Raw genomic sequence first — 27,215 nt, forward strand, 5'->3', positions numbered from 1 at the left:
AGCTTTATTACCTTCCAACCTAGGAGTACAAAAAGATAATCATGGAACACTATTCAGTGTGGAACCCAAAGTCCTCCTATAGATGTCACTTGTTGTCCTCAAGATCAGAGACTCTGCTTTCCCGCAGCTTTTCAGATAATATAAGTAAGGTATTTCGGTGCAGTGTACTTGCACCCCGTTCCTGTACAAGTGAAAGAGTCCCCAGCATGACAGTGGAGAAGGATGTTTATGAAGCTACAACATCCATCATGCAGAGCCGGCAGTGAACTTTCTGTGGGTATCATCTGTCCTTTCATCGCTGATATGGATGCATTGAGGCCGACTTAATGTTAGTTTTAATATTGCTGGGCATCTTACCTGAAAAGGGAAGTAAAGAAAATAAAAGTATATGGAGTTAAAGAGACAAAATATTAGGGTTAAACACTGAAAATATTGACCAAAGCAGGCCTATACCTGGTTGTCCACCCTGTGCCATTGGTACGCCAGCCATGTGTTGCTGCTGGTTAGGTTGCATGGACATGGACCCTTGCTGCATGGATGCAGCTCCCTGTAACATCCCGCTGGCCCCGGCTTGTCCTGCAACCATGGGGCCACCAGGGCCTGGAGGACGACGGTTTGACAGTCCTTTCCCAAATGCCACGGCGGCCACAAGGGCATTTGTGTCTGCAGGGTTGTAGGTCTGCTTATTCTGACGTAAACCTAGAAAACAGAAAGGCAGAAGGTGTGGAACAGAGCTCTCTATAAAACACTCAGAAAAGCTGGACCTTCTCAAGGCAACAAAATATAAATGCTTTAATGGGAGGGTTGGCTTAAGTGTTTAGAAAAGCTGTTCCTGTTGCTTTTAAGTAGAAATTAATTATTTAAGTAAGTAACACTTTCCTGTATATTCCAAACTATATTTCCAATAAACATATAAACTTGCTATTTAGACCAGGTAAAATGGAGGCAAGGCATTGTGCCATGCAATGGAGGACAGACAAGTATAGTGTAGTGTATGTGTAGTGTAGCATATGTGTAGTTAGTGTATGTGTAGTGCATGTGTAGTTAGTGTAGTGTATGTGTAGTAAGTGTAGGATATGTGTAGTGTAGTGTTTGTATAGTTAGTGTATTGTAGTGCATGAATAGTAAGTGAGGTGTATGTGTAGTGTAGTGCATGTGTAGTTCATGTAGTGTAGCGTATGTGTAGTTAGTGTATTGTATATGTAGAAAGTGTAGTGTACGTGTAGTAGGTAGAGTGTATGTGTAGTAAGTGTAGTGTAGCATATGTGTAGTGTAGTGTAGTTTATGTAGTGTAGCATATGTGTAGTTAGTGTATTGTATGTGTAGAAAGTATAGTGTAGTAGGTAGAGTGGAGTATATGTGTAGTAAATGGAGTGGAGTGTATAAGTAGTAAGTAGAGTGGAGTGTATTGTATATGTAGTTAGTGTAGTGTATGTGTAGTAGGTGGAGTGGAGCGTAGTGTATGTGTAGTAAGTGGAGTGAAGTGTAGTGTAAGTGTAGTGCATGTGTAGTGTACGTGTAGTAAGTGGAGTGTATGTGTAGTAAGTGGAGTGAAGTGTAGTGTATGTGTAGTGTACGTGTAGTAAGTGGAGTGTGGTGTAGTAAGTGAAGTGTAGTGTAAGTGTAGTGTATGTGTAGTATGTGTGGTGTACGTGTAGTAAGTGGAGTGAAGTGTAGTGTATGCGTAGTAAGTGGAGTGTAGTGTAAGTGTAGTGTATGAGTAGTAAGTGTAGTGTAGTGTATGTGTAATAGGTGGAGTGGAGTGTACGAGTAGTAAGTGGAGTGGAGTGTTATGTGTAGCGTGTACAGTAGTGCATGAGTAGTAAGTGTAGTGGAGTATATGAGTAGTAAGTGTACGTGTAGTAAGTGGAGTGAAGTGTAGTGTATGTGTAGTAAGTGTATGCGTAGTAAGTGGAGTGTAGTGTAAGTGTAGCGTATGTGTAGTGTCGTGTAGTGTATGTGTAATAGGTGGAGTGTTATGTGTAGCGTGTGTAGAGTAGTGCATGAGTAGTAAGTGTAGTGGAGTGTATGTGTAAGTTAGTGTAAGTGTAGTGTATGTGGAGTGTACGAGTAGTAAGTGGAGTGTATGTGTAGCGTGTGTAGAGTAGTGCATGAGTAGTAAGTGTAGTGGAGTGTATGTGTAAGTTAGTGTAAGTGTAGTGTATGTATAGTAAGTGGAGTGTATGTGTAGTAAGCGGAGTGTGGTTTAGTAAGTGAAGTGTAGTGTAAGTGTAGTGTATGTGTAGTATGTGTGGTGTACGTGTAGTAAGTGGAGTGAAGTGTAGTGTATGTGTAGTATGTGTGGTGTACGTGTAGTAAGTGGAGTGAAGTGTAGTGTACGTGTAGTAAGTGTATGCGCAGTAAGTGGAGTGTAGTGTAAGTGTAGTGTAGTGTAGTGTATGTGTAATAGGTGGAGTGGAGTGTACAAGTAGTAAGTGGAGTGGAGTGTATGTGTAGTGTAGTGTATGTGTAATAGGTGGAGTGGAGTGGAGTGTAGTGTAGTGTAATAGGTGGAGTGGAGTGTACGAGTAGTAAGTGGAGTGGAGTGTATGTGTAGTGTAGTGTATGTGTAATAGGTGGAGTGGAGTGGAGTGTAGTGTAAGTGTAGTGTATGTGTAATAGGTGGAGTGGAGTGTACGAGTAGTAAGTGGAGTGGAGTGTATGTGTAGTGTAGTGTATGTGTAATAGGTGGAGTGGAGTGAAGTGTAAGTGTAGTGTATGTGTAATAGGTGGAGTGGAGTGTACGAGTAGTAAGTGGAGTGGAGTGTATGTGTAGTGTAGTGTATGTGTAATAGGTGGAGTGGAGTGGAGTGTAGTGTAAGTGTAGTGTATGTGTAATAGGTGGAGTGGAGTGTACGAGTAGTAAGTGGAGTGGAGTGTATGTGTAGTGTAGTGTATGTGTAATAGGTGGAGTGGAGTGTAGTGTAGTGTAAGTGTAGTGTATGTGTAATAGGTGGAGTGGAGTGTAGTGTAAGTGTAGTGTATGTGTAATAGGTGGAGTGGAGTGTAGTGTAAGTGTAGTGTATGTGTAATAGGTGGAGTGGAGTGTACGAGTAGTAAGTGGAGTGGAGTGTATGTGTAGTGTAGTGTATGTGTAATAGGTGGAGTGGAGTGTAGTGTAGTGTAAGTGTAGTGTATGTGTAATAGGTGGAGTGGAGTGTACGAGTAGTAAGTGGAGTGCGTGTGTAGAGTAGTGCATGAGTAGTAAGTGTAGTGGAGTGTATGTGTAAGTGTAGTGTATGTATAGTAAGTGGAGTGGGGTGCTATGCTATACTATGCTTAGTCATTGGTTCCTACTGCAGACCCATATGTCGTTACAGGGCAAATTACTATGGTGGAGGTCAGCAGGAGGAACCACTGAGCGATGCAGGGGAGCAAAGAGATTGCCTCCTGGAAGTGTCGATTTCCCAGCAAACTTCACAGGAAGATTACTCTAGCATGGGAGGTGAGTATCCATCATCTTCTTTTGCAATGCAGGGTCATATTCAGCAAGGAAGAGGGTGACAGGTTGTCAGAGCTTATATCTTCAAAAACAAGCCAGTAATGGCAACGCACGGATTTTGAAGTACAAATGTTCTTTTGAAACCGAACCACCCTGCAACCAACCAAATTATCCTAACAGTATGTGTTAAAAACAGGGGAAGGGAGCCTCTAACGTAAAAGGGAGCCTCTAACGCAAAGGGAGATTCTAATGTAAAGGGAAGAACCTCAGACGTGAAGGGGGGGGGGGGGGGGCTCTGATGTAAAGTTCGTTTTATCAAGGCAGCTGTGTACATTGTGGGTGTCTCAAGATATTGCTCAATTGTAAAGGATGCAAAACTGAAAAAAAGTTGAGAACTGCTCTAGCTTTTCATAGGCTGAATTTTTTGGCATAGTTTTGACCAGAAAATATCATCTAAACAGGCACTAAATTTAGTTATGAAAAAAAAAATGTATTTTATTGAAATTGGTCATCCCTGCAATACCTACTTGCAACATCGGAGTCCCTTTCCTCCTTTATAATCTTCTCCAGCAGGTTGTTGCACAGCTTGTTCATGGTTTGGACTTGTTTCTGAAAAAGAAGATGATTTATTTGAACTGCTCTCCTTGGGTCCCTCCATAATAAAGCAAATCCCAGCATGCACCTGTCATACTGTAAAGGCCATCAAAGGATGGAGGAAGACAGGGATGACAAATTGGGCACAACTAGAGCAGCCCAGTCTATATACCTGTGCAGTTTCAGGGGTGATCCGGGCTGCGTCTGTGCTCAGCTGCTTTTCTAGCTCTTCCACTTCAGGGTCGGGCTTTGTTCTCAGGTGATCAGGTACCACTTCATGACTGAAGACCGGGACTCTTCCTTCCGTCAGGCGCTGCGCACATCAAAATTAGGTTTATTTAGGCCTCGTTCATCCTGGTGTACTATAGTTTATGCTCATGATTGTGTTTGCCCTCACAGGGATGCACAGGTGCTCAAAGCATCCCTGTGCAGAAAGACCCATTCATTTCAATAGGGAGTTTGCCCTCACAGGGATGCACAGGTGCTCCATGCATCCCTGTGCAGATTTCAATAGGGACACAGCTGCTGCTCCCAATTTGACAGTTGTGCAGCCCAAACGCAGACAGTGTGCATTGGGAACTATGCTATCTTATTAGGAGCATTGGCTGTATCTATGCAGCTGTTGTGTCCCAATTCAAATGAATGGAACGGAAAACCTAAGCATCCATGAGGGAAACCACAGGTGCAGCTCATAAAATTAGATCATCATCAAAAAGTTAATTTATTTCAGTAATTCAATTCAAAAAGTGGAACTCATATTCTATACACACTGGAAATCAAAATTAGAGAATAATTAATGAACGCTTCATTTTTTCAGAAGTACTGTAATCTTTATTGATCAACATTTGATTGAATTTTTATTATGGCAATGCCATGCTAATAGAACAGTGTTTTTCAAAATAACCAAGGCACTTCAACAAAAAAAGAAACCAAAAAAACGTTATTTTGGCCAGGTGGCCACCTTGCAAACCTGCGTCACCGACACCTGATAACGGAAGGCCCAGGAGGCACTGAGCACCTGAGTGGAGTTGCGCCTTGACAAGGAAAGGAGGAACCTGACACTTGATGGAATAGGCCTGAATCACCGTCTGTCTGATCTATCTGAAAATGGTCGCAGAGGAAGCAGAAAAGCCTTTCCGAGGCCCATCCATAAGCACAAATAGTAAGTCTGATTTCCTAAAAGACTCCGTAGCTACCAGGCACTCCTTAATCGCCTGGACCACATCTAATGCATGCAAAGCAATTTCCTTTGGATGTCGTGGCCTGGGACACAGGGAAGGCAACAAAATGTCTTCATTAAAATGAAAATCAGAGACAACTTGAGAAATGAACGACGAACCAGGGCGAAGAACCACCTTATAATTGTGAACCACCAAGTAAGATGAACGACAGGGTAACGCCGCCAATTCCGACACCCTGCGCGCAGAGGTGAAAGCCACCAAAAAGGCCACCTTCTGGGACAGCATAAGAAGGGGAATCTCCTGAAGATTCTCAAAAAGAAGCTTCTGGAGGACAGAGCACCAAATTGAGGACCCAAGGTGGCATCAGAAACCACACTGGAGGGGTCAAGTGCCTAACTACCTGAAGAAAAGTACCAAGGAGTATGTGGCCAAGGGCCGTTGAAAGAAGACCGCTAAAGCCAACACCTGACCCTTGATAGTACTCAAGGCCAGTTCCTCCTAACCCCCCCCCCCCCCCGTTGAAGAAAGGTCAAGATCCAAGCCACCGAAAAAAGAGCGAAGATGAACCTCAAGAGACTCATACAAAGCAATGTACCTCTTCCACATACGATGGTAGATCTTCCTAGAAGTAGATTTTCCTAGCTTTTAACAGCGTTGGAATCACAGACTCAGACAAACCTCTATCCATCAGCACCTGGCGTTCAACAGCTAGGCCATCAAAGCCAGCGACTTTAAAGCAGGATGGAAGATTGGTCCTTGGAACAGCAGATCCTCCCTGAGAGGAAGCTTCCAAAGAACGTCGGCGACCAGCAGCACCAAGTCCAGGGAGGCCAGTCCAGGGCCACTAGGAAGATCGGAATCCCTTCTGCCTCGATCCTGCGTAGAAGTCTTGGTGGAAGCCTGAGTGGAGGGAAGGCGTAAATCAGAAGATACTGACCCCAGGGGGCATCTGTGGCGTCCGCCAGAGGATCCTGTGACTGAGCCACAAACCTCTGCACCTTTCTGTTAAGCCAGGACGCCAACAAATCCACTTCAGGGATGCCCCACTGGAGACACAACTGATGAAACACCTCCGGACGAAGGGACCACTCCTTGGTCCAATGCCTTGGACACTTCTTGTGCCCCCTAGTGATATTGTCCGATTGAATGCACACTGGACATCCCTAAAGACGATCCGTTCAATGTTCCAGGCACAGTCTGATCGCTCGGAGTACCAAGACATTGATTGGTATTGTCCAGACCCCCTGAACAAAAATTTTGCCAAGGACGCCTCCCCAGCCGAACAGGCTGGCATCCGTGGTGACCCCTGTCCAATACAAGGGGAGGAAGTCGCACAGAGAATCTGTAGGGTATTGTCAAGAGGAAGATGAGAGACACCGGACCCAACAAAGAGGAAGCTATTAAAGCAACCTGGGCTTCCATAACACCTCAGCAGTGCCACAGGCTGATCGCCTCATGCAAAAGGAGCCCCGACCAAGTATTAAGTGCCTACTTTACTGTAACATGGTCATAATTTTCAGTAAGCCAATATTTCAGTATTACAAAAAAAAAAATGTTTTATTGGTCTTATATAATATTCTAGTTTTCTGAGACACTGAATTTTGGGTTTTCTTTAGCTGTAAGCCATAATCATCAAAATTAAAAGAACGAAATGCTTGAAATATAGCACTCTGTGTGTAACACATCTATATATAATATATGAGTTTTACTTTTTTAATTGAATTACTGAAATAAATTAACTTTTTGATGATATTCTAATTTTATGAGATGCACCTGTAGTATATCTGAGTGGGAGAGGCCTTACTCTGTCGACAGATGCAGATCCGACTTGTGAGAACACAGAGGGATCCGTACTCACCATGATCTCCTCATCGCGGTCTGGTGTCAGCAGAAGCGGGATGATGACCTGGTTTTTCAGCAGTGGCATCTTTTCATTTTTAAGCACTTTATTGAGCGTGTTCAGTTGCCCGGAGAGTAGCGCAAAATTGTCCAAAACAGACGGCCTACGAAGAGATAATAGGAGAAAACGAGATTGTGGAGGGCCTGCAAGAGGAATCCTGAAGCTGCTTATGAAGCCCTGAAAAGAGTGTATGGAGAAGTGGTAGGACATTAAGATGGTGGAAATTCCAAAAAAGCCTTTGAAAAAGTATCTATAAGGCTGGAACACATGGGCATTCAAAGGAGGCGTTGGGTGTGATGAGCACCACCTATCTATAATAACCAGTATAGGTCTTGCACCAGGATCTGGAAAGCATTTCACCAGGCCAAGTTGGCCATTAACAGCTTTATGTATGCTTGGGAGCAAAGGGTAATTATATGCATCTGTGAAGCTTGGCTTTAAAGCGGAGTTCCAGCCGTTTTTGTGTTTATTAAAAGTCAGCAGCTACAAAAAGTGTAAAAGTCTGCTGACTTTTAATAAAAACACACTCACCTGTCCCACGATCCAGCCGGCGGGAGCCTCAGTCCTCTCCCTCTTCTCCCCGCGGCGCCAGCATCACAAGTATGGGGCACCTAGCTGTGACAGCTTACAGCTGTCACAGCCGGGTGGGCACTGAACATGCACGAGCTGCACTCCCTTAGTGGCCGGGCAATCGTCTGGGATCTGCAACGTGTCCCAGAAGATTGCAGGGAGGGAGGGGAGAGGAAAACTTCCACTCGAGCCGCCTAGGGTATTTCTTTATATCCCAAACAATTCTTCTGGCAGTTGTGGCTGCAAACTTTCATTGTCTACCTCACTTCAAGGAGAAGCCTATTTTTTTTCATTTCTTAATAAGTCATTGAACACTACTGACTGGCATATTCAAGGCTTTGAATATCTTCCTATATTCTTTTCCATCTTTATAATATTCCATTACCTTGTTATACAGATTTTTTTGACGGTTCTTTTCCGTTTCCCCCATGGCTCAGTATCTGCTCAGTGCATCCACAGGAGAGCTAAGAAACTCATTGACTATTTATACAGATGCTTGTTGCAATTTAAAAAGCCACAGATGTAGGAAATGAACCTTTAAAGTGTTACTAAACCCAGGAGCCTGCAGTCACTATATCTGCTCTCCTCAGGAGCCTGCAGTCACTATATCTGCTCTCCTCAGGAGCCTGCATTCACTATATCTGCTCTCCCCAGGAGCCTGTAGTCACTATATCTGCTCTCCCCAGGAGCCTGCAGTCATTATATCTGCTCTCCCCAGGAGCCTGCAGTCACTATATCTGCTCTCCCCAGGAGCCTGCATTCACTACATCTGCTCTCCCCAGGAGCCTGCATTCACTATATCTGCTCTCCCCGGGAGCCTGCATTCACTATATCTGCTCTCCCCGGGAGCCTGCAGTCACTATATCTGCTCTCCCACAGTACACAGAACATGGAAATGCAATAGTTTTAGTAAATATAAACGGATAAATACCTTTTCTAATCAGTAGTTAGTTTAGTGACTTCTATCAATGTCTGGTTAAAGCTTGTAAGAGGAGTTCTCCCCTTACTGTCCTATTAAGGACAGTCATGCCTTCCCCTAGTAAAAGCACCTCCCACATTACACTAAAACACAGGCTAGGCACACAGTTAACCCATCGCCCCTAATGTTAACCCCTTCCCAGCTAGTGTCATTAGTACAGTGACAGTGCATATTTTTAGCACTGATCACTGTATTAGTGTTGCTGGTTCTCATAAAATGTCAAAAGCGTCAGTTAGTGTCCGACTGCGGCAATATCCCAGTCCCATTATAAGTCGCTGATCCCCGCCATTACTAGTAAAAATAAATAAAAAATACATAAAAATATCCCCCAGTTTGTAGACGCTTTACTTTTGTGCAAACCAATTAATATGCTAATTTTTTTTTATAGGATATGTTTTATAGCAGAAAGAAAAAATATTGTTTTTTTTTTTTGTTTATAGTGCAAAAAATAACGCAAGAGTGATCAAATGCCACCAAAAGAAAGCTCTATTTGTGGGGAAAAAAAAAAAAATATATAAAAAAATGTAATAATATAAAAAAAAATATAAATATAAAATTTCATTTGGGTACAGCGTCACCGGATTGCTCAATTGTCAGTTAAAGTAACGCTGTGCCGTATTGCAAAAAATGGCCTGGTCATGAAAAGGAGGGGGGGGGGGGGGGAGATAAATCTATCATAGGGCAAGTGGTTAAATAATGATCAGTCATATTTAAAATGTCAAAGCCAAAATTTCATGATTTCTGCCAGGGGATTCAAACTTTTAAGCACAACTGTAAATAACATGCAGCAAATACACTAAATGCTCACATAATCTTATTAGAAGATAGTCCTTGAAATTAATAGCCCCTTTCACACGGGCGCACCGCCCGACGGAGTCCGTTCTGCTCAGCGGGGGATGGATCCGCCGATCCACGCTGAGCGGGCAGATGACAGCTCCGCCTCCGCTCTGTGTGCAGAGATGGAGCTGTCAGATCCCCACTGTCCTCTATGGGTAGATCGGATGAAAACAGTCCGCTCTGTCCATTCTCATCCGATCCGATCCTCCAAACAGATGGAAAATGGGGTTTCCATCCGTCCAGATTTCACAGACAGGATCGGATCGGATGGCAGCGGGTGTCAGCGGACATGTCTTCGCTGACACCCGCTGCCCCATAGGGATGCATGGAGAATCCGATCAGGTCCGCCTGAAAAACTGGTAAGCAGATTGGATCGGATCGCCCGTGTGAAAGGGGCCTTGGTAAGGGTTAAGATAGGATTTAATGCTAAACACCTCCAATTATAACAAATACGTTCTTTATTTGCTCACTTTGGTCTGTAAAATATATAATTGAAAAGTGTTTTGTTATATCTGCTCAATAAGTGCAAAAAAAAAATAAAAAAATAAATAATAATAAAATAAAATACAAAATACCAGTTGATCCTGTCAGAAATTGAGAGTTGTCACATATCCTAATCATTGATGAAATCATTTTAATACAATGAATGAAAGGTGGGCCAGGAACAGTCAGGCTGGGAAGGAATGCCCACATGTGATGCTGAGCCTCCATGATTGAGAGAACTGAAACCCAATGAATAAAAGTGGCGGGGCAACGGACAGTAAAGCCCCGTACACACGTACCGATTGTCGGCCGAAAATGTTCGGCCGCCGAACGATCGGCCGATTTTCGGCTTGTTAGTATGATGCTTCCGACAGCCGACAGCGCACTTTTGGCCGAACAGAATCTGTCGTGCAAGCATTAAAATTTTTGTTGGCCAACACCAGAACGGCCGATTGTTCGCCAGTCAGTACAGAATTCGGCCGACAGACAACAGATTTGCAAGACTGGGCATGCTCAGAAAAGAAAAAACACAGGGAAAGTTAACCATCACATGACATCACTTCTGCAGTCGGCTGTTGTTGGCCGACAAAATTCGTGTGCAGTCTTTTGCAGTTTTCAACAGACACGACAGCCCTGGACAAAAGATGGCCGATCGTTCGGCCGACGATCGGTACGTGTGTACGGGGCTTAAGACTGGGGAGGAAAGACCTACGGTAGCTGATGCTGGATGTCCTCCAGCCAGGAAATGAGGTGGGGCTCTATCTGACTTGCTGCAGCTTCTAACGCACATGGTGAGAAGCTCACAGTGTGCGGTGAAATCAGAGGAAGCCATTTCAGCCCAGGAGAGGAGCCGCTACAACTGTGCAAGACTGAAGAGAAGGCCAGAGGTCAGATTTAAGTGCTAGGGGAAACTTTAGTAAATTGAACTTGTTCTTGGTGGTTGGAACCTCATGCCAAAAACTACCCAGCAAAAATTGCATACTTGTTCATACCAGGGTCAGAGATTCCAAACATTAAAGTATAATAGTCAGGACAATAGGCAAGAACCTGACATGTGAAAGATTTCAGCCTCCAGGTTTATGGGTTGAGTTCAGTGATACCGCTGAGGTTAGATGGTGGTCAGTGACTTAGTTTTTCGGGTGTGACACAGAAATTTGTGGTGGGATTGTAAGCTGCAATTTCTGGTGCTACAACCCCAACATAAAAAAAATGAATCATCTCTATGACAACGTGCCGAGGCCCCGCCCACCCGAGACTATATGTATGTACCAGCTGGGGACGGTGGCTGAACTTTGGGTATCGCCACTTCTCCTCTGCTATGATCACAAAAACCACATCCTCCATCTTTCTTTAATTAACAAGTGTCAGAGACATTTCAATCAGTTCCTCTCTTCTGCCATATCCCCCCCCACCCCCACACTGGTGCCCTAATCTTAAGAGCCGGTTCACACTACCGCGGATGCACTGATCGCATGTAATTCGAAGCGCACTGCTCCTAAATTACATGCGATCTCATGTGCGGTGCGAATTTCAGCCATACAGTTTGTATGGCTGAATTCGCACTGCATTCGCAGCAAAGACACACATGAGGCATTTTTTTAGCCGCCTCACAATCGGATCGCACAGTGGTTCACACTTGTGCGATCCGATCCTGTGCGAACTGTCAGATCGCACTGCGATATGCGATCAAACTGGGGGTGTCGTTAACTTTTAATTGACACGCGCGTGAGTGATGTCACCGCGGCTCCGGCCAATCAGATGGCCGGATGCCGCGATCCTGGAAGACGGGCGACTGGACATGTCGCCCATCATACAGGTGAGCGGACGGCACGGCGGGGGCTTCGTTCTAAGGTAAGTATTTCATAATGAGCTAGTATGCGATGCATACTAGCTCATTATGTGTTTATCTTTCAGGTCGAAAAAAAAAAAAAAAAATTTCCTATGGGTTTACAACCTCTTTAAGTACTTGCCTACAACTGGAGACAAGCAACTGGTGCAACAGAGAAGATAAGAAGAAATGGCCGCACGTCACTGGAGTTCCAAATGCCTTTGTTATTTCCAAAGTGGTACGACAAAAGACCAACCAGGACGCGTTTCACACAGTACAACTGTGCTTCATCATTACGATTTATGATTAAGCACAGTTGTACTGTGTGAAACGCGTCTACCTGGACTGGTTGGTGGTTTGTGGTGCCACTTTGGAAATCACAATAAAGGCATTTGGATCTCCAGTGATGCGGCCATTTCTTCTTATCTTGACATTGTTCACAGAGGCGAGCCGGGGCTAGCACTCGTTTGGAGGTTCCATCAGATTTACTCATCTCACCTGGAGCAGCAGATCTTTCTTACCTTCATTCAACTGGTGCAAAAGGCCAGAGTCAGCCCGGGTGGAAAGGATTCCTCTCACCGTACCCACTTTATTACATTGGGAACTACTAACCAGCAACACCCCCACCCCTTCCTGTACAATAGGACGCCATTGTTCTGTTCCCGAAAACTGATAAGAACAGATTCTACACAAAGGCTAAAAGTCTGAAAAAGCTCATATTCTATTCTGACAAAGGTTTTGTGATTTAGCTAATAAGGATATGCTCAATAGGACCCTTTCACACTAGTGCGACTTGTGCTGCGATTTGGGACTGCAAAGTCCCATGACAAGTCATACTCCATGATTTACAATGAGTACCGTTCATATCTGTACGACTTCAAGTCGCTTTTCCACTGCATGGAACCGAACGGTTCGGCTCCCTTTTGTGCTTTTCCACTGCTGGTACCGCATGGTACGATGTAGGAACGGTTCGGTACGGAACGACTGCGCTTTTCCACTGGAACCGAACAGTACGGCTCTCAAAAACAGTACCACCTCGATTGTGGTTCCAACAGGTACCATACCCGGTACCATATCCCACAATCCTTTGCATGCAGTCACTACTAGCCACTGATTGGTCAGAGAATCCCACCCACCCCGTTGTTACCCCACCCTCTTAACTTTAGTACTACTTTAGTGGAAAAGCAAACCTATACCGAACCGTTCCAACACCGTACCATGCAGTACCAGCAGTGGAAAAGCAAACCGGGCCAAGCAGGGCCGAGTAGAGCCGAGACGGTACTTGCAGTGGAAAAGTGCCACAAGTTGCAACGACTTCAATGTAGTCCCTGCACTACTTTGGGCTGATTTTAATGCGTTTTGAGGTCCATAGACATAGGCATTGCTTCAAGTCCAGTCAAAATCATGGCAAAAAAATGGTAAACTCGCGGCAAAAAAAAAAGAAAATGCGCGACTTTTAGGTCGCATAAGTGGGAAAGGGGCCTTAATTCTAAGATTTGGAGTGTTCCTTTTATTAGGCTGACAATGATGAAGGTAAAACAAAAGGTAACCGGGAAACACTGATCAATCCAGATGTTATTATTAGAATGATTATTCAGGATTTATATAGCGCCAACAGTTTGCGCAGCGCTTAACAAAATGAAGGCAGACGTTACAGTACAATTTGGTACAAAAGGAATCAGAGGGCCCGGCTCGTTAGAGCTTACAATCTAAAAGGGAGGGTCAATATTATATGTTATGACCATAATAAGAGAGGAGAGCTACTGAGATATGTGAAAGAAAAAAAAGCAAGGTGTCATCTGTATAATTAACATGGATGAAGCCTCTACACCCCCCTCCCCTCCCCCCCTGTACAATGATGTATTATTCATAAAGGTTAATTGGGAGTGCATGTTACTGGAAGTCAGATACCTGGGGGGGTAATGAAAGCACATCTGTGATCAGAGCCCAGAACCGGAAGCACCGCCACCTTCATTACCATAAGAAGTTTTTATTAAAGGGTCAGCCAACCCAAAACAATTCAGAGTTTAGTAGATGCCGGAGAGTTAAAGTGTAACGCTGGGCATTTAACCCTATACAATCCATTGTCCTGCAGACTTCTAGCAGGCTTGGTGACATCACAACAGCTTCCTCTTCCTACTCCGCCTGCAAGAGGGGGGGGGGGGGGTTTGAGCATTCTTCCTAGGACAGGGTTTTGTCACCATTTTATGGGTACATGCAAATTTAAAGTGGAGTCCAGCCTAAAACCTTCAATTTTCCTCTGCAATTATTAATGTGAGCGGAGTTCAGCCTTATGAAAAAATCCCAGTTTTTCTCCCTTTATTCTGCAGTATTCAGTGCTGTCACATGACTTCAATTCCTCTTCCTGCCGGTGTAACGTGAGAATTACCTACCCCGTGAGAAAAACCTACCCCTCGTCACTTCCGGCCAGGAACAGCTGAGCAGCGCAGCACTGCGCATGCTCAGAGCCCCGGATACCTAATGGAAGAGCTGAGGATCAGACTAGTGCGCATGCGCACTAGTCTGAAACGATCTCGGTGTCCGTTAAAAAAACCTACCGACGCGGCGGTGACATAAAACAGCTGTGCTGCACTATGAGTCATCTCCGCTCCTGTCCCGGTCTCTTCCCTGATCTTGGCTAGTAAATATAAAAGCGGCTGGCGGCTCCGTGATTTAGATTTTCATACAGCCGCCGCCGCTTTTATATTTAGTATCCGAGAGCAGGGAAGTGACCGGGACAGGAGCGGAGATGACTCATAGTGCAGCACAGCTGTTTTAATGTAACTGCTCGCGTTACACAGACTGCCGTGAACCGGAAGTGACGAGGGTAGGTTTTTCTCACGGGTAGGTAATTCTCACGGAACACCGGTTCTTCTCCCTTGATTTTGCAGTATTCAGTGCTGTCACATGACTTCAATTCCTCTTCCTGCAGAGTCCAGAAGCAGCAAATGGGTGTGGCTACTGAAAGCTAGTGACATCACTTCCAGGGAGGGGCACTGTTCCTGTGTAGCCAGTGGGTGTATACAGAATAGGAGGAGCTGATCATAGGTTCCCGCCCAGTGTTCTCTCATCAGTAAGGATGTGCTCTTGGGTCTCAGCTCACAGTCTACAATCAACATAGTACAGGCAACCACACTAAAGCTGGATACACACTATACAACTTTTGTTGGTAGATTTCCTTTAGATTTACCTTCAACTATGTAGTGCAAGGGCCTGCCAGATTGCATACAAATTGAAAGTGTTTAGGTCTGACCTCCTATTATATGGTTTTGGTAAGTCTGAAGGAAAAAAATCTAAAGAAAATTGTATAGTGTGTATCCAGCTTAAGTCTATGTTTCCACTAGTGCGACTGGTCATGCGACTTTGGACACACAAAGTCGCATGACAAATCACAGCCCATTGATTTCAATGGCACTCGTTCCCATCTACGTGACTTTGAAAATCAGCAACTTTGAAAAGGTACCTGCATTACTTCAATACAACTTTTGATGCAACTTTGATTCAAAGAGTGTCAACTTGGAGCAAAGCTGCACTCAGTCGCATCAAAATCGCACTCTAGCCTAGCGGCTATGTTTCCACTAGTGCGACTCTTAAGTTGTGTGATTTAGAGTGGGGCTTTAAATGCAGCTTTGATCCAACTTTACACTCCCTGGATCAAAGTTGCATCAAAGTAGTGCAGGCACCTTTTCAAAGTGGCATGGATGGGAATGGGTGCCATTGAAATCAATAGGCTGTGACTTGTCATGTGACTTTGTGTCCAAAGTCACATGACAAGTAGCACTAGTAAAAAGGGAGCCTAAAACTCATTTTTCACATGTAACGATAAATAGAAATCGATCTGTATCCTTCTAAACTTTCAAAAATGTTCCTTTGTACCTTAGTTCTTAAATATATTGCCTCGCGCTCTCACTCTCTCTCAGGAGATCATGTTCTGTGAAGGATAGGAGGGATGGGGGCAGGGCTGGGCAGGTCTGTCTAAGAAAAACCGACAACAAGCAAGCGTTGTCGGTGAAGAACAGGAAGAAGCTATTTGTCTAGTTTAGATAAGACTTTCTAAGCTACACAAGCAGCTAGCCAGAAAATGAATAATATCAAAGATATTTAAAGCGGAGTTCCGGCCTCAAAATCGAAAAAAATTTGATTTTGGGCCACCCGCTTGCTCAGTGCAACCTAAAAAAAACGGATACTGACGATTTTTTTTTTTTTGGTCACTTATTATAGAAGAAAATATACTCCCCTTCCTTCCACTTCCTCCCTCTGCGGCCATGGCCCGCGCCGTCACTTCCAGTTTGCGGTAGCTTAACGTCATCGCTCCCAGGAGTCAATGCGCCTGCACCGGCCCCGCTCATCACTTCCGGTGCAGGCGCGGCATTCCCCGCTAAACAGCTTCTGGGCATGCCGCGCCTGCACCGGAAGTGATGAGTGGGGCCGGTGCAGTGCATTGTGGGACTCCGACGTCACAGAAGAGGACACCGAAGAGGACGCGCTGGCTTCAGCTGCCCACACCTGAGATGGCAGCGCTGGAGAAGAACTTTTCAAGGTAAGTATTTCTTCTAAAAGGTAAGTGCGACCCCGGACAGTTCAGAGGCTATCCATTGTGGAATGTACTAGCCCTGACTGTCCCGGGGGTATTTTTAGCTAAAATTGACTCCCGAGGCCGGAACTCTGCTTTAACATACTATTAATAGGAACATTTTTTGACTGGAGTTTCCCTTTAACTAGTTCCGGACCGCCAGCCGCAGATTTACGCCGGTAATTTGACGTTAAACACTTGCCGACCGCCGCACGACTATTTACTGCGGCAGTCAGCTCCTCACAGGCAAAGCAACGTAGGGCTACGTCGCTAGCCTGTGAGGGTCTAGGGAGCGAGCTTGCGCCACCGGAGGCGCGCTCCCGCGCGGTCACAGACCCCCCCCCGCGCGTGTGCCCGGTGGACCCGATGTCCACCGGGCACTCCCGATCGTCCGGTACAGCGGGAGAAAGGCAGGCGGCTAATGTAAACAAGCCGCCTGTCATTCTCCCCGGTGTAAGAATAGTGATCATACGGTTCTACTATGTAGGACCGTTGATCACTGTTCCTACACCTCTAGCCACAGCCAATCACAGTTAGAATCACGCCCCTAAGGACACACATAGCCCCTCCCTCTCAAAACAAGTTAACCCCTTCACTACCAGTGTCATTTTTACAGTAACAGTGCATATTTATAGCACTGATTACTGTAGTAATGTCACTGGTCCCCCCAAAAGTGTCAAAAATGTCAGTCAAGGGTCCGATCTGTCCGCCGCAATGTCGCAGTACCGCAAAAAAAAAAAAAAAAAAAAAAATTCGCAGATCGCCGCCATTACGCGTTAAAAAAAAAAAACAACAAAAATGACAAAAATCTTACCCTTTGTTACACGATAACTTTTGCGCAAACCAATCAAAATACGCTTTTTGCGATTTTTTTTTACCAAACATATGTAGCATAAAATAAATTGGCCGAAAATGTTAAAAAATTTTGATTTTTACATTTTTTTTTGGGGAATTTCATATAAAAAAATGTGAAAAATATTGTTATTTTTGCAAAATTGTTGCTCTTTTTTTGTTTATAGCGCAAAAAGTAAAAATCGCACAGGTGATCAAATACCACCAAAAGAAAGCTCTGTTTGTGGGAAAAAAAAAGGACGTCAAATTCGTTTAGGTACAGCGTCGCACGACCGCGCAATTGTCAGTTAAAGTCACGCAGTGCCGAATCGCAAAATAGCCCCTGGTCAGGAAGGGGGTAAAATCTTCCGGGGCTTAAGAGGTTAAATACCCCGGTATTTCTTTTAAACGGCCGGCGGTCCTCTTTCTTATAAGAGTGGTCCCATCAGCGAAGCAACTTCCTTGGCTGTAAAGAATAGGAAGGGTTTAATTCCACTTTAAGGCTGTCAGCACATCGGCCTCTACATAGTCAGCAGTTCCTAAAAATGGAGAGCAACTGAGCATGTGCAGAGTAGGGTACAGGGTATCACTGGATTTTACACAGTGCAGGCACTTATTTTTAATGTTCTACATATCTATACCTGCAAAATGGCCTGAAGTGACCCAGGACTTTCTTTTCTGAATAAAGTTCCACTTTAAACAAATAGTTTTTATTTTTCTCTGTGGCAAACTTTCGTACCTGAAGATCCTGCCATTAACAGCACTTCCTGGTGCAGGCTGACCACACTAAGCTACACAATTAGCAGCAGTGTTCTCAGCGTTCTGTGTGCACCCCTTCAGTTGGCCGGGGGGGGGGGGGGGGGCGGGGTGATTGCCTTTCAAGCCCCGGATAAGCAGTCAAATGGCGAAATGAATGAGTGCAGAATCACAAAATAACAAGTTTTGATGATTTGAATGCAATGCTCTGAGGAAGAAGGGAATTGTGTATTGCTGCTCACCAGGTCAGGCGCTCATACTCGTTCTCCAGCCTGTGAATGAAGCCCACCAAGGCATTCTTTATATCGGAAACCTGACCAATGAGGGTCTCCAGGCTGCTCTCCAGCTGCTTCTCCTCTCGCTGTGGAAACAAAAACAGACACTCAGAAAATGAATGAGAAAACAGGAGACCGCCCACCACCATTCCTCACTCTTTAGGGATATAGCATGTCAGTCCAGGTAACTGTCATGGGGGAGGGGGCAGGAAGAGGATTTGTACTGAAGGGGGGGGGATTTCTGCTGGGAGGGGGAATTAGGGTTATTGTATGTCAATCCAGGTAACCCTCATGGGGGAGGGGGCAGGAAGAAGGTTTGTACTGAAAGGGGGGGGGGGGATTTCTGCTGGGAGGGGGAATTAGGGTTATTGCATGTCAGTCCAGGTAACTCTCATGGGGGAGGGGACAGGAAGAGGATTTGTACTGGAGGGGGGGATTTCTGCTGGGAGGGGGAATTAGGGATATTGCATGTCAGTCCAGGTAACTCTCATGGGGGAGGGGGCAGGAAGAAGGTTTGTACTGGAGGGGGGGATTTCTGCTGGGAGGGGGAATTAGGGATATTGCATGTCAGTCCAGGTAACTCATGGGGGAGGGGGCAGGAAGAGGATTTGTACTGGAAGGGGGGGGGGGAGATTTATGCTGGGAGGGAGAATTAGGGTTATTTAGGTTATTTACTTATGTTAGGATAGAAAATATGGATGGAGGGGGCATTGGTGCTGGGAGGAAAAATGTGGAGGGGGATTTGTGCCATAGGGGGGGATTTTGGGGGTGAGAGGATTTGTGCTGGAAGGAACATTGATGGGTGAGGTCAGGGAATTTGATGTGGGAGAGGAAATTTGGGTGGGGGAGCACTTATGCTAGCAGGGATAACATTTTTTTTGGAGGGGGGTTAATTGGTGCTAGGATTGGAATTTTTTTTTCTGGGGGGGGGGGGGTGAATTGCGCTAGGAGGGGGGAGTTAGGCAGGGGAGGACAGGCAGGGGAGGATTTGTACCAGGTGAGGGAATTTGAGATGGGGGGGGGGGGTTTGTGCTGGAGGAGGGGATTGGAGGGCAAGAGTGGTGAGTGGGGGGGGGGGGATCAGGGAGGGAGGGGGAATTTGGGGGTCAGGGAGGAGATAATTTGTGCTGGTGGTGGGATTTGGGCAGGAGAGGACTTACGCTAGGAGGGAAAATTAAGGTATGGGGGGATTTGTGCTAGGAGGGGTATTTATTTATTATTGGGGGGGGGGGGGGGATTTGTACTGGGAAGGAGGATTTTTTTTTAATTTCCTGTTTGGGGAGGGAAACTATGCTTAGGCAGCTCAGAGTAAGGGAATACAATAAGACACGTGGCCACTCACTAAAACTAGAGGAAAGGCGGTTTAACCTTAAAGTACGTAAGGGGTTCTTCACTGTAAGAGCGGTAAGGATGTGGAATTCTCTTCCACAAGCAGTGGTATCAGCAGGGAGCATCGATAGTTTCAAAAAACTATTAGATGGGCACCTTAAAGACCACAACATACAGGGGTATACAATGTACAACATACAGGGGTATACAATGTACAACATACAGGGGTATACAATGTACAACATACAGGGGTATACAATGTACAACATACAGGGGTATACAATGTACAACATACAGGGGTATACAATGTACAACACACAGGGGTATACAATGTACAACATACAGGGGGTATACAATGTACAACATACAGGGGTATACAATGTACAACATACAGGGGGTATACAATGTACAACATACAGGGGTATACAATGTACAACATACAGGGGTATACAATGTACAACATACAGGGGTATACAATGTACAACACACAGGGGTATACAATGTACAACATACAGGGGGTATACAATGTACAACATACAGGGGTATACAATGTACAACATACAGGGGTATACAATGTACAACATACAGGGGTATACAATGTACAACATACAGGGGGTATACAATGTACAACATACAGGGGGTATACAATGTACAACATACAGGGGTATACAATGTACAACATACAGGGGTATACAATGTGCAACATACAGGGGTATAGAATGTACAACATACAGGGGTATACAATGTACAACATACAGGGGTATACAATGTACGGTTAAAAGCAAACACACACACACATCATAGGTTGAACTGGATGGACTGATGTCTTTTTTCAACCTCACAAACTATGTAACTATGTAACTATGTAACTATGTAACTATGTAGATAGTGCTGAATTATTTTTTTTATTTTTTTTTAGTAGTGAGGTAATTTTTGATGACATGAGACACACAATTTATATATATTTTACTAAAAATATGTAGCAGAATACAAATTGGCCTAAAAGGATGACAAATTTAGATTGTTAATTTTTATTGTTTTGGGAATGTTATATAGAAAGTAAAAATATTGCTTTTTTTTTTTTCCAGAATTGCTTATAGCACGAAAAAAAAAAAAAAAAGGTGATCAAATACCACCAAAAGAAAGCTCTATTTGTGGGGAAAAAAAGGACATCAATTGTATTTGGGCACAGCGTCGCACGACTGCGCAATTGTCCAGTAAAGTAACGCAGTGCCGAATCGCAAAAAATGGCCTGGTCATTAAGGGGGAAAATCCTTCTGGTCCAGAAGTGGTTAAAGCAGGAAGCTATGCTTGGAAAACCAGAGAAGAAATAATCTGTAAAGTGACTACAATGAAATACAATGAGCAGCAATACGTGTCACCCTGACCCGCTACACCCCAGAGGAGTGTCTGCACCGCTCTCACTTCACATCACATTAACACTTCTGACTCCGTATTCAAACCACACGTTATTCAGTAAGTTACAACTTTCTGATAAATCAGGGGTGTCAGACTCAATTTCACCGTGGGTCGCATCAGCATTATGCTTTCCCTCAAAGGGCCGGTTGTATCTGCCATGGCTTTATGTCTGAGCAACCTCTAATAAAGATTTTGGAGGATCCCAGTGGTGTGCGACTCTCCTTTTCGAATGGCATCAAATGTTATTATTTTCATAATTATAAGCAGATGTCACCCCGCCCCCTACATCAGATGTCAAGAGCCCCGCCACCATCAGACGTCAAGAGCCCCGCCACCATCAGATGTCAAGTGCCCCGCCACCATCAGATGTCAAGTGCCCCGCCACCATCAGACGTCAAGAGCCCCGCCACCATCAGACGTCAAGAGCCCCGCCACCATCAGATGTCAAGAGCCCCGCCACCATCAGATGTCAAGAGCCCCGCCACCATCAGACGTCAAGAGTCCCCCCCATCAGACGTCAAGAGCCCCGCCACCATCAGATGTCAAGAGTCCCCCCATCAGACGTCAAGAGCCCCGCCACCATCAGATGTCAAGAGTCCCCCCCATCAGACGTCAAGAGCTCCGCCACCATCAGACGTCAAGAGCCCCGCCACCATCAGACGTCAAGAGCCCCGCCACCATCAGACGTCAAGAGTCCCCCCCATCAGACGTCAAGAGCCCCGCCACAATCAGATGTCAAGAGTCCCCCCCATCAGACGTCAAGAGCCCCGCCACCATCAGACGTCAAGAGCCCCGCCACCATCAGATGTCAAGAGTCCCCCCCATCAGACGTCAAGAGCCCCGCCACCATCAGACGTCAAGAGCCCCGCCACCATCAGATGTCAAGAGTCCCCCCCATCAGATGTCAAGAGCTCCGCCACCATCAGACGTCAAGAGCCCCGCCACCATCAGACGTCAAGAGCCCCGCCACCATCAGACGTCAAGAGCCCCGCCACCATCAGACGTCAAGAGCCCCGCCACCATCAGATGTCAAGAGCCCCGCCACCATCAGATGTCAAGAGCCCCGCCACCATCAGACGTCAAGAGTCCCCCCCATCAGACGTCAAGAGCCCCGCCACCATCAGATGTCAAGAGTCCCCCCATCAGACGTCAAGAGCCCCGCCACCATCAGATGTCAAGAGTCCCCCCCATCAGACGTCAAGAGCTCCGCCACCATCAGACGTCAAGAGCCCCGCCACCATCAGACGTCAAGAGCCCCGCCACCATCAGACGTCAAGAGTCCCCCCCATCAGACGTCAAGAGCCCCGCCACAATCAGATGTCAAGAGTCCCCCCCATCAGACGTCAAGAGCCCCGCCACCATCAGACGTCAAGAGCCCCGCCACCATCAGATGTCAAGAGTCCCCCCCATCAGACGTCAAGAGCCCCGCCACCATCAGACGTCAAGAGCCCCGCCACCATCAGATGTCAAGAGTCCCCCCCATCAGATGTCAAGAGCTCCGCCACCATCAGACGTCAAGAGCCCCGCCACCATCAGACGTCAAGAGCCCCGCCACCATCAGACGTCAAGAGCCCCGCCACCATCAGACGTCAAGAGCCCCGCCACCATCAGACGTCAAGAGCCCCGCCACCATCAGACGTCAAGAGCCCCGCCACCATCAGACGTCAAGAGCCCCGCCACCATCAGATGTCAAGAGTCCCCCCCATCAGATGTCAAGAGCTCCGCCACCATCAGACGTCAAGAGCCCCGCCACCATCAGGCGTCAAGAGCCCCGCCACCATCAGGCGTCAAGAGCCCGGCCACCATTAGATGTCAAGAGCCCCGCCACCATCAGATGTCAAGAGTCCCCCCCATCAGACGTCAAGAGCCCCGCCACCATCAGACGTCAAGAGCCCCGCCACCATCAGATGTCAAGAGTCCCCCCCATCAGATGTCAAGAGCTCCGCCACCATCAGACGTCAAGAGCCCCGCCACCATCAGACGTCAAGAGCCCCGCCACCATCAGACGTCAAGAGCCCCGCCACCATCAGACGTCAAGAGCCCCGCCACCATCAGACGTCAAGAGCCCCGCCACCATCAGACGTCAAGAGCCCCGCCACCATCAGACGTCAAGAGCCCCGCCACCATCAGACGTCAAGAGCCCCGCCACCATCAGACGTCAAGAGCCCCGCCACCATCAGATGTCAAGAGTCCCCCCCATCAGATGTCAAGAGCTCCGGCACCATCAGACGTCAAGAGCCCCGCCACCATCAGATGTCAAGAGCCCGGCCACCATTAGATGTCAAGAGTCCCCCCCATCAGATGTCAAGAGCTCCGCCACCATCAGACGTCAAGAGCCCCGCCACCATCAGGCGTCAAGAGCCCGGCCACCATTAGATGTCAAGAGCCCCGCCACCATCAGATGTCAAGAGCCCCATTAAATGTCAAGAGTCGCCACCATCGGATGTCAAGAGCCCCATCAGATGTCAAGAGCTCCGCCACCATAAGACGTCAAGAGCCCCGTCACCATCAGACGTCAAGAGCCCTGCCACCATCAGACGACAAGAGCCCCGCCACCATCAGACGACAAGAGCCCCGCCACCATCAGATGACAAGAGCCCCGCCACCATCAGACGTCAAGAGCCCCGCCACCATCAGACGTCAAGAGCCCCGCCACCATCAGATGTCAAGAGCCCCGCCACCATCAGACGACAAGAGCCCCGCCACCATCAGACGTCAAGAGCCCCGCCACCATCAGACGACAAGAGCCCCGCCACCATCAGATGACAAGAGCCCCGCCACCATCAGACGTCAAGAGCCCCGCCACCATCAGACGTCAAGAGCCCCGCCACCAACAGATGTCAAGAGCCCCGCCACCACTGCTGCCGACTGCTGAGACGAGGGGCAGAGAGGAGCATGGAGAAGTGGAGAAGTTCTGTCCTCCCTTTCGAGACAAGGTGGGGGCAGAGCTGAGGGGGCTGCGGCAGAAGAGGCGGGAGGGCCACATAAAATGGCCTGGAGGGCCACATTCAGCCCGAGGACTTTGTGCTCGACACATGTGTGATAAATGGAACTTTTGTATTTTATCCACTTGACCTCCAGGAGATTAAAGCCAAGAACACACAGGCCGAATGTCAGCCGGTTCAATAGAAACTGGCCAACATTTTGCCCCGTGTGTATGGCAGCCGGGCTGACTTTTGTCGAAGCCTCATGGCCTATTAATGCCTCCTCTTCAGTGCTGCTTATTAGTGCCCTCTATCAGTGCAGCCTATCTAGTGCCCCCTCACTAGGGCCACTTATATCGGTGCCCCCTCACTAGTGCCCCCTATCAGTGTTCCCTCACTAGTGCCCCCTATCAGTGTTCCCTCACTAGTGCCCCCTATCAGTGGCCCCTCACTAGTGCCCCCTATCAGTGCCGCCTCACTAGTGCCCCCTATCAGTGGCCCCTCACTAGTGCCCCCTATCAGTGCCCCCTCACTAGTGCCCCCTATCAGTGTCCCCTCACTAGTGCCCCCTATCAGTGTCACCTCACTAGTGCCCCCTATCAGTGCCCCCTCACTAGTGCCCCCTATCAGTGCCCCCTATCAGTGCCCCCTCACTAGTGCCCCCTATCAGTGTCACCTCACTAGTGCCCCCTATCAGTGGCCCCTCACTAGTGCCCCCTATCAGTGCCCCCTCACTAGTGCCCCCTATCAGTGTCCCCTCACTAGTGCCCCCTATCAGTGTCCCCTCACTAGTGCCAGCGATCAGTGCCATCTATCAGTGTCACCTCACTAGTGCCCCCTATCAGTGCCATCTATCAGTGTCCCCTCACTAGTGCCCCCTATCTGTGCCGCCTCATCAGTTAAAGAGAAAAATGGCTTCTTATTTACAACATTTTGTAAAAGAAACAAAGGAATTTCAAAATTTTTAGTCTTTTATCATTTATTTAGCAATAAATAAAACCCCGGTGGTAATAATACCAAAAGAAATCTCTATTTGTGGGAAAGAAATGTCATATGGGTTGAGTGTTGCATGACGGAGTAATTGTCATTCAAAGTGTGACAGCGCTGAAAACTGGACTGGGCAGGAAGGGGGTGACAGAGTCCGGTATTGAAGTGGTTAAACTTGGAAACAAAAAGTGCCATCAGAAGCCTGGTCTTCAAGTGGTAAACCCTTTCCTGGCCGGGGGGGGGGGGGGGGCTTAGTCCTCCATTGTCAGTGAGGTATGAGGTGCCACATCCCTCCCTACCCCTCAGTCTCCAAGGAGGTTGCTATAGGGAACAGCCCCACTTGTAGCAGTGACAGGTCCGCTATGGAGCCTCACACCCAACACAAAGTATAAAGAACGATCATCTCTCCCACCTGCATCCTGTATCCGCCACAGCTCTCCGCTCTTCACCATGGAGACCGGCTACTTCCGGCGCGCACTTCCTACGTCATCAGAACGGGCGCAATCAGGAGGGGAGGGGCCACGGAGTCCCCGTGAGGAAGAGCGGAGACCACGCCTCCAGAGCGGAGAGCCCCGGACAGAGGGGGCGGGGAGAGCCGGGGATGGCGGAGAAAGGCGACAGTGAGGTACAAGAGAGACCCCGAGAGGGGAGAAGTGTGTGTGACCCCAATACACCCCAAACTGGGGCTGTGTGACCCCAATACACCCCAAACTGGGGCTGTGTGACCCTAATACACCCCAAACTGGGGCTGTGTCACCCTAATACACCCCAAACTGGGGCTGTGTGACCCCAATACACCCCAACCTGGGGCTGTGTGACCCCAAACTGGGGCTGTGTGACCCTAATACACCCCAAACTGACCCATCACCCCCTACAACAGGGGCTCTGTCACCCCAAACCTAATCTCTGCACCCCCAACCAGAGCCCTACTACCCCAATACCCCCCAACCAGAGCCCCACTACCCCAATACCCCCCAACCAGAGCCCCACTACCCCAATACCCCCCAACCAGAGCCCCACTACCCCAATACCCCCCAACCAGAGCCCCACTACCCCAATACCCCCCAACCAAAGCCCCACTACCCCAATACCCCCTACCAGAGCCCTACTACCCCAATACCCCCCAACCAGAGCCCTACTACCCCAATACCCCCCAACCAGAGCCCTACTACCCCAATACCCCCCAACCAGAGCTCCAATACCTCCCAACCAAAGCCCCACTACCCCAATACCCCCTACCAGAGCCCCACTACCCCAATACCCCCTACCAGAGCCCCACTACCCCAATACCCCCCAACCAGAGCCCTACTACCCCAATACCCCCCAACCAGAGCCCCACTACCCCAATACCCCCCAACCAGAGCCCCACTACCCCAATACCCCCCAACCAGAGCTCTACTACCTCAATACCCCCCAACCAGAGCCCCACTACCTCAATACCCCCCAACCAGAGCTCCACTACCTCAATACCCCCCAACCAGAGCCCCACTACCTCAATACCCCCCAACCAGAGCTCCAATACCTCCCAACCAAAGCCCCACTACCCCAATACCCCCTACCAGAGCCCCACTACCCCAATACCCCCCAACCAGAGCCCCACTACCCCAATACCCCCCAACCAGAGCCCCACTACCCCAATACCCCCCAACCAGAGCCCCACTACCCCAATACCCCCCAACCAAAGCCCCACTACCCCAATACCCCCTACCAGAGCCCTACTACCCCAATACCCCCCAACCAGAGCCCTACTACCCCAATACCCCCCAACCAGAGCCCTACTACCCCAATACCCCCCAACCAGAGCTCCAATACCTCCCAACCAAAGCCCCACTACCCCAATACCCCCTACCAGAGCCCCACTACCCCAATACCCCCTACCAGAGCCCCACTACCCCAATACCCCCCAACCAGAGCCCTACTACCCCAATACCCCCCAACCAGAGCCCCACTACCCCAATACCCCCCAACCAGAGCCCCACTACCCCAATACCCCCCAACCAGAGCTCTACTACCTCAATACCCCCCAACCAGAGCCCCACTACCTCAATACCCCCCAACCAGAGCTCCACTACCTCAATACCCCCCAACCAGAGCCCCACTACCTCAATACCCCCCAACCAGAGCTCCAATACCTCCCAACCAAAGCCCCACTACCCCAATACCCCCTACCAGAGCCCCACTACCCCAATACCCCCCAACCAGAGCTCCAATACCTCCCAACCAAAGCCCCACTACCCCAATACCCCCTACCAGAGCCCCACTACCCCAATACCCCCTACCAGAGCCCCACTACCCCAATACCCCCTA

At 47.8% G+C, this 27,215-nt stretch overlaps 2 protein-coding genes across 3 annotated transcripts in view; one reads left to right on the forward strand and one right to left on the reverse strand.

Annotated features, from left to right (window-relative positions):
- MED8 (mediator complex subunit 8) lies at positions 1–25,432 on the reverse strand. Its single transcript, XM_082264827.1, has 7 exons — positions 25,321–25,432; positions 18,217–18,335; positions 7,076–7,220; positions 4,209–4,349; positions 3,970–4,051; positions 454–699; positions 1–357 (listed from the first exon to the last, which is right to left on the reverse strand). The coding sequence occupies exons 1-7, from the start codon at positions 25,324–25,326 to the stop codon at positions 293–295; spliced, it is 804 nt and encodes a 267-aa protein (XP_082120953.1). The 5' UTR covers positions 25,327–25,432; the 3' UTR covers positions 1–292.
- The window catches only part of SZT2 (SZT2 subunit of KICSTOR complex), a 355,341-nt gene continuing 353,547 nt past the window's right edge, over positions 25,422–27,215 (forward strand). For both annotated transcript variants that reach the window (XM_082264795.1, XM_082264796.1), the window contains exon 1: positions 25,422–25,533. In XM_082264795.1, coding sequence (XP_082120921.1) covers positions 25,510–25,533 — 24 coding nt within the window. In that variant the 5' untranslated portion in view covers positions 25,422–25,509. The remainder of the gene's footprint in view (positions 25,534–27,215) is intronic.

The sequence above is a fragment of the Pelophylax lessonae genome (assembly GCF_965119305.1).
Source record: "Pelophylax lessonae genome assembly, chromosome: 8".
Taxonomy (NCBI): domain Eukaryota; kingdom Metazoa; phylum Chordata; class Amphibia; order Anura; family Ranidae; genus Pelophylax; species Pelophylax lessonae.

What these genes read in the sequence shown, in the direction of transcription:
- MED8 (XM_082264827.1), bottom strand. An exon ending in ACCGCGATGAGGAGATCATG is followed by an intron (nt 4,350 to 7,075) that starts GTGAGTACGGAT and finishes TGATGTGCGCAG; the next exon opens with CGCCTGACGGAAGGAAGAGT. An exon ending in AAGGGACTCCGATGTTGCAA is followed by an intron (nt 700 to 3,969) that starts GTAGGTATTGCA and finishes TCTGTTTTCTAG; the next exon opens with GTTTACGTCAGAATAAGCAG.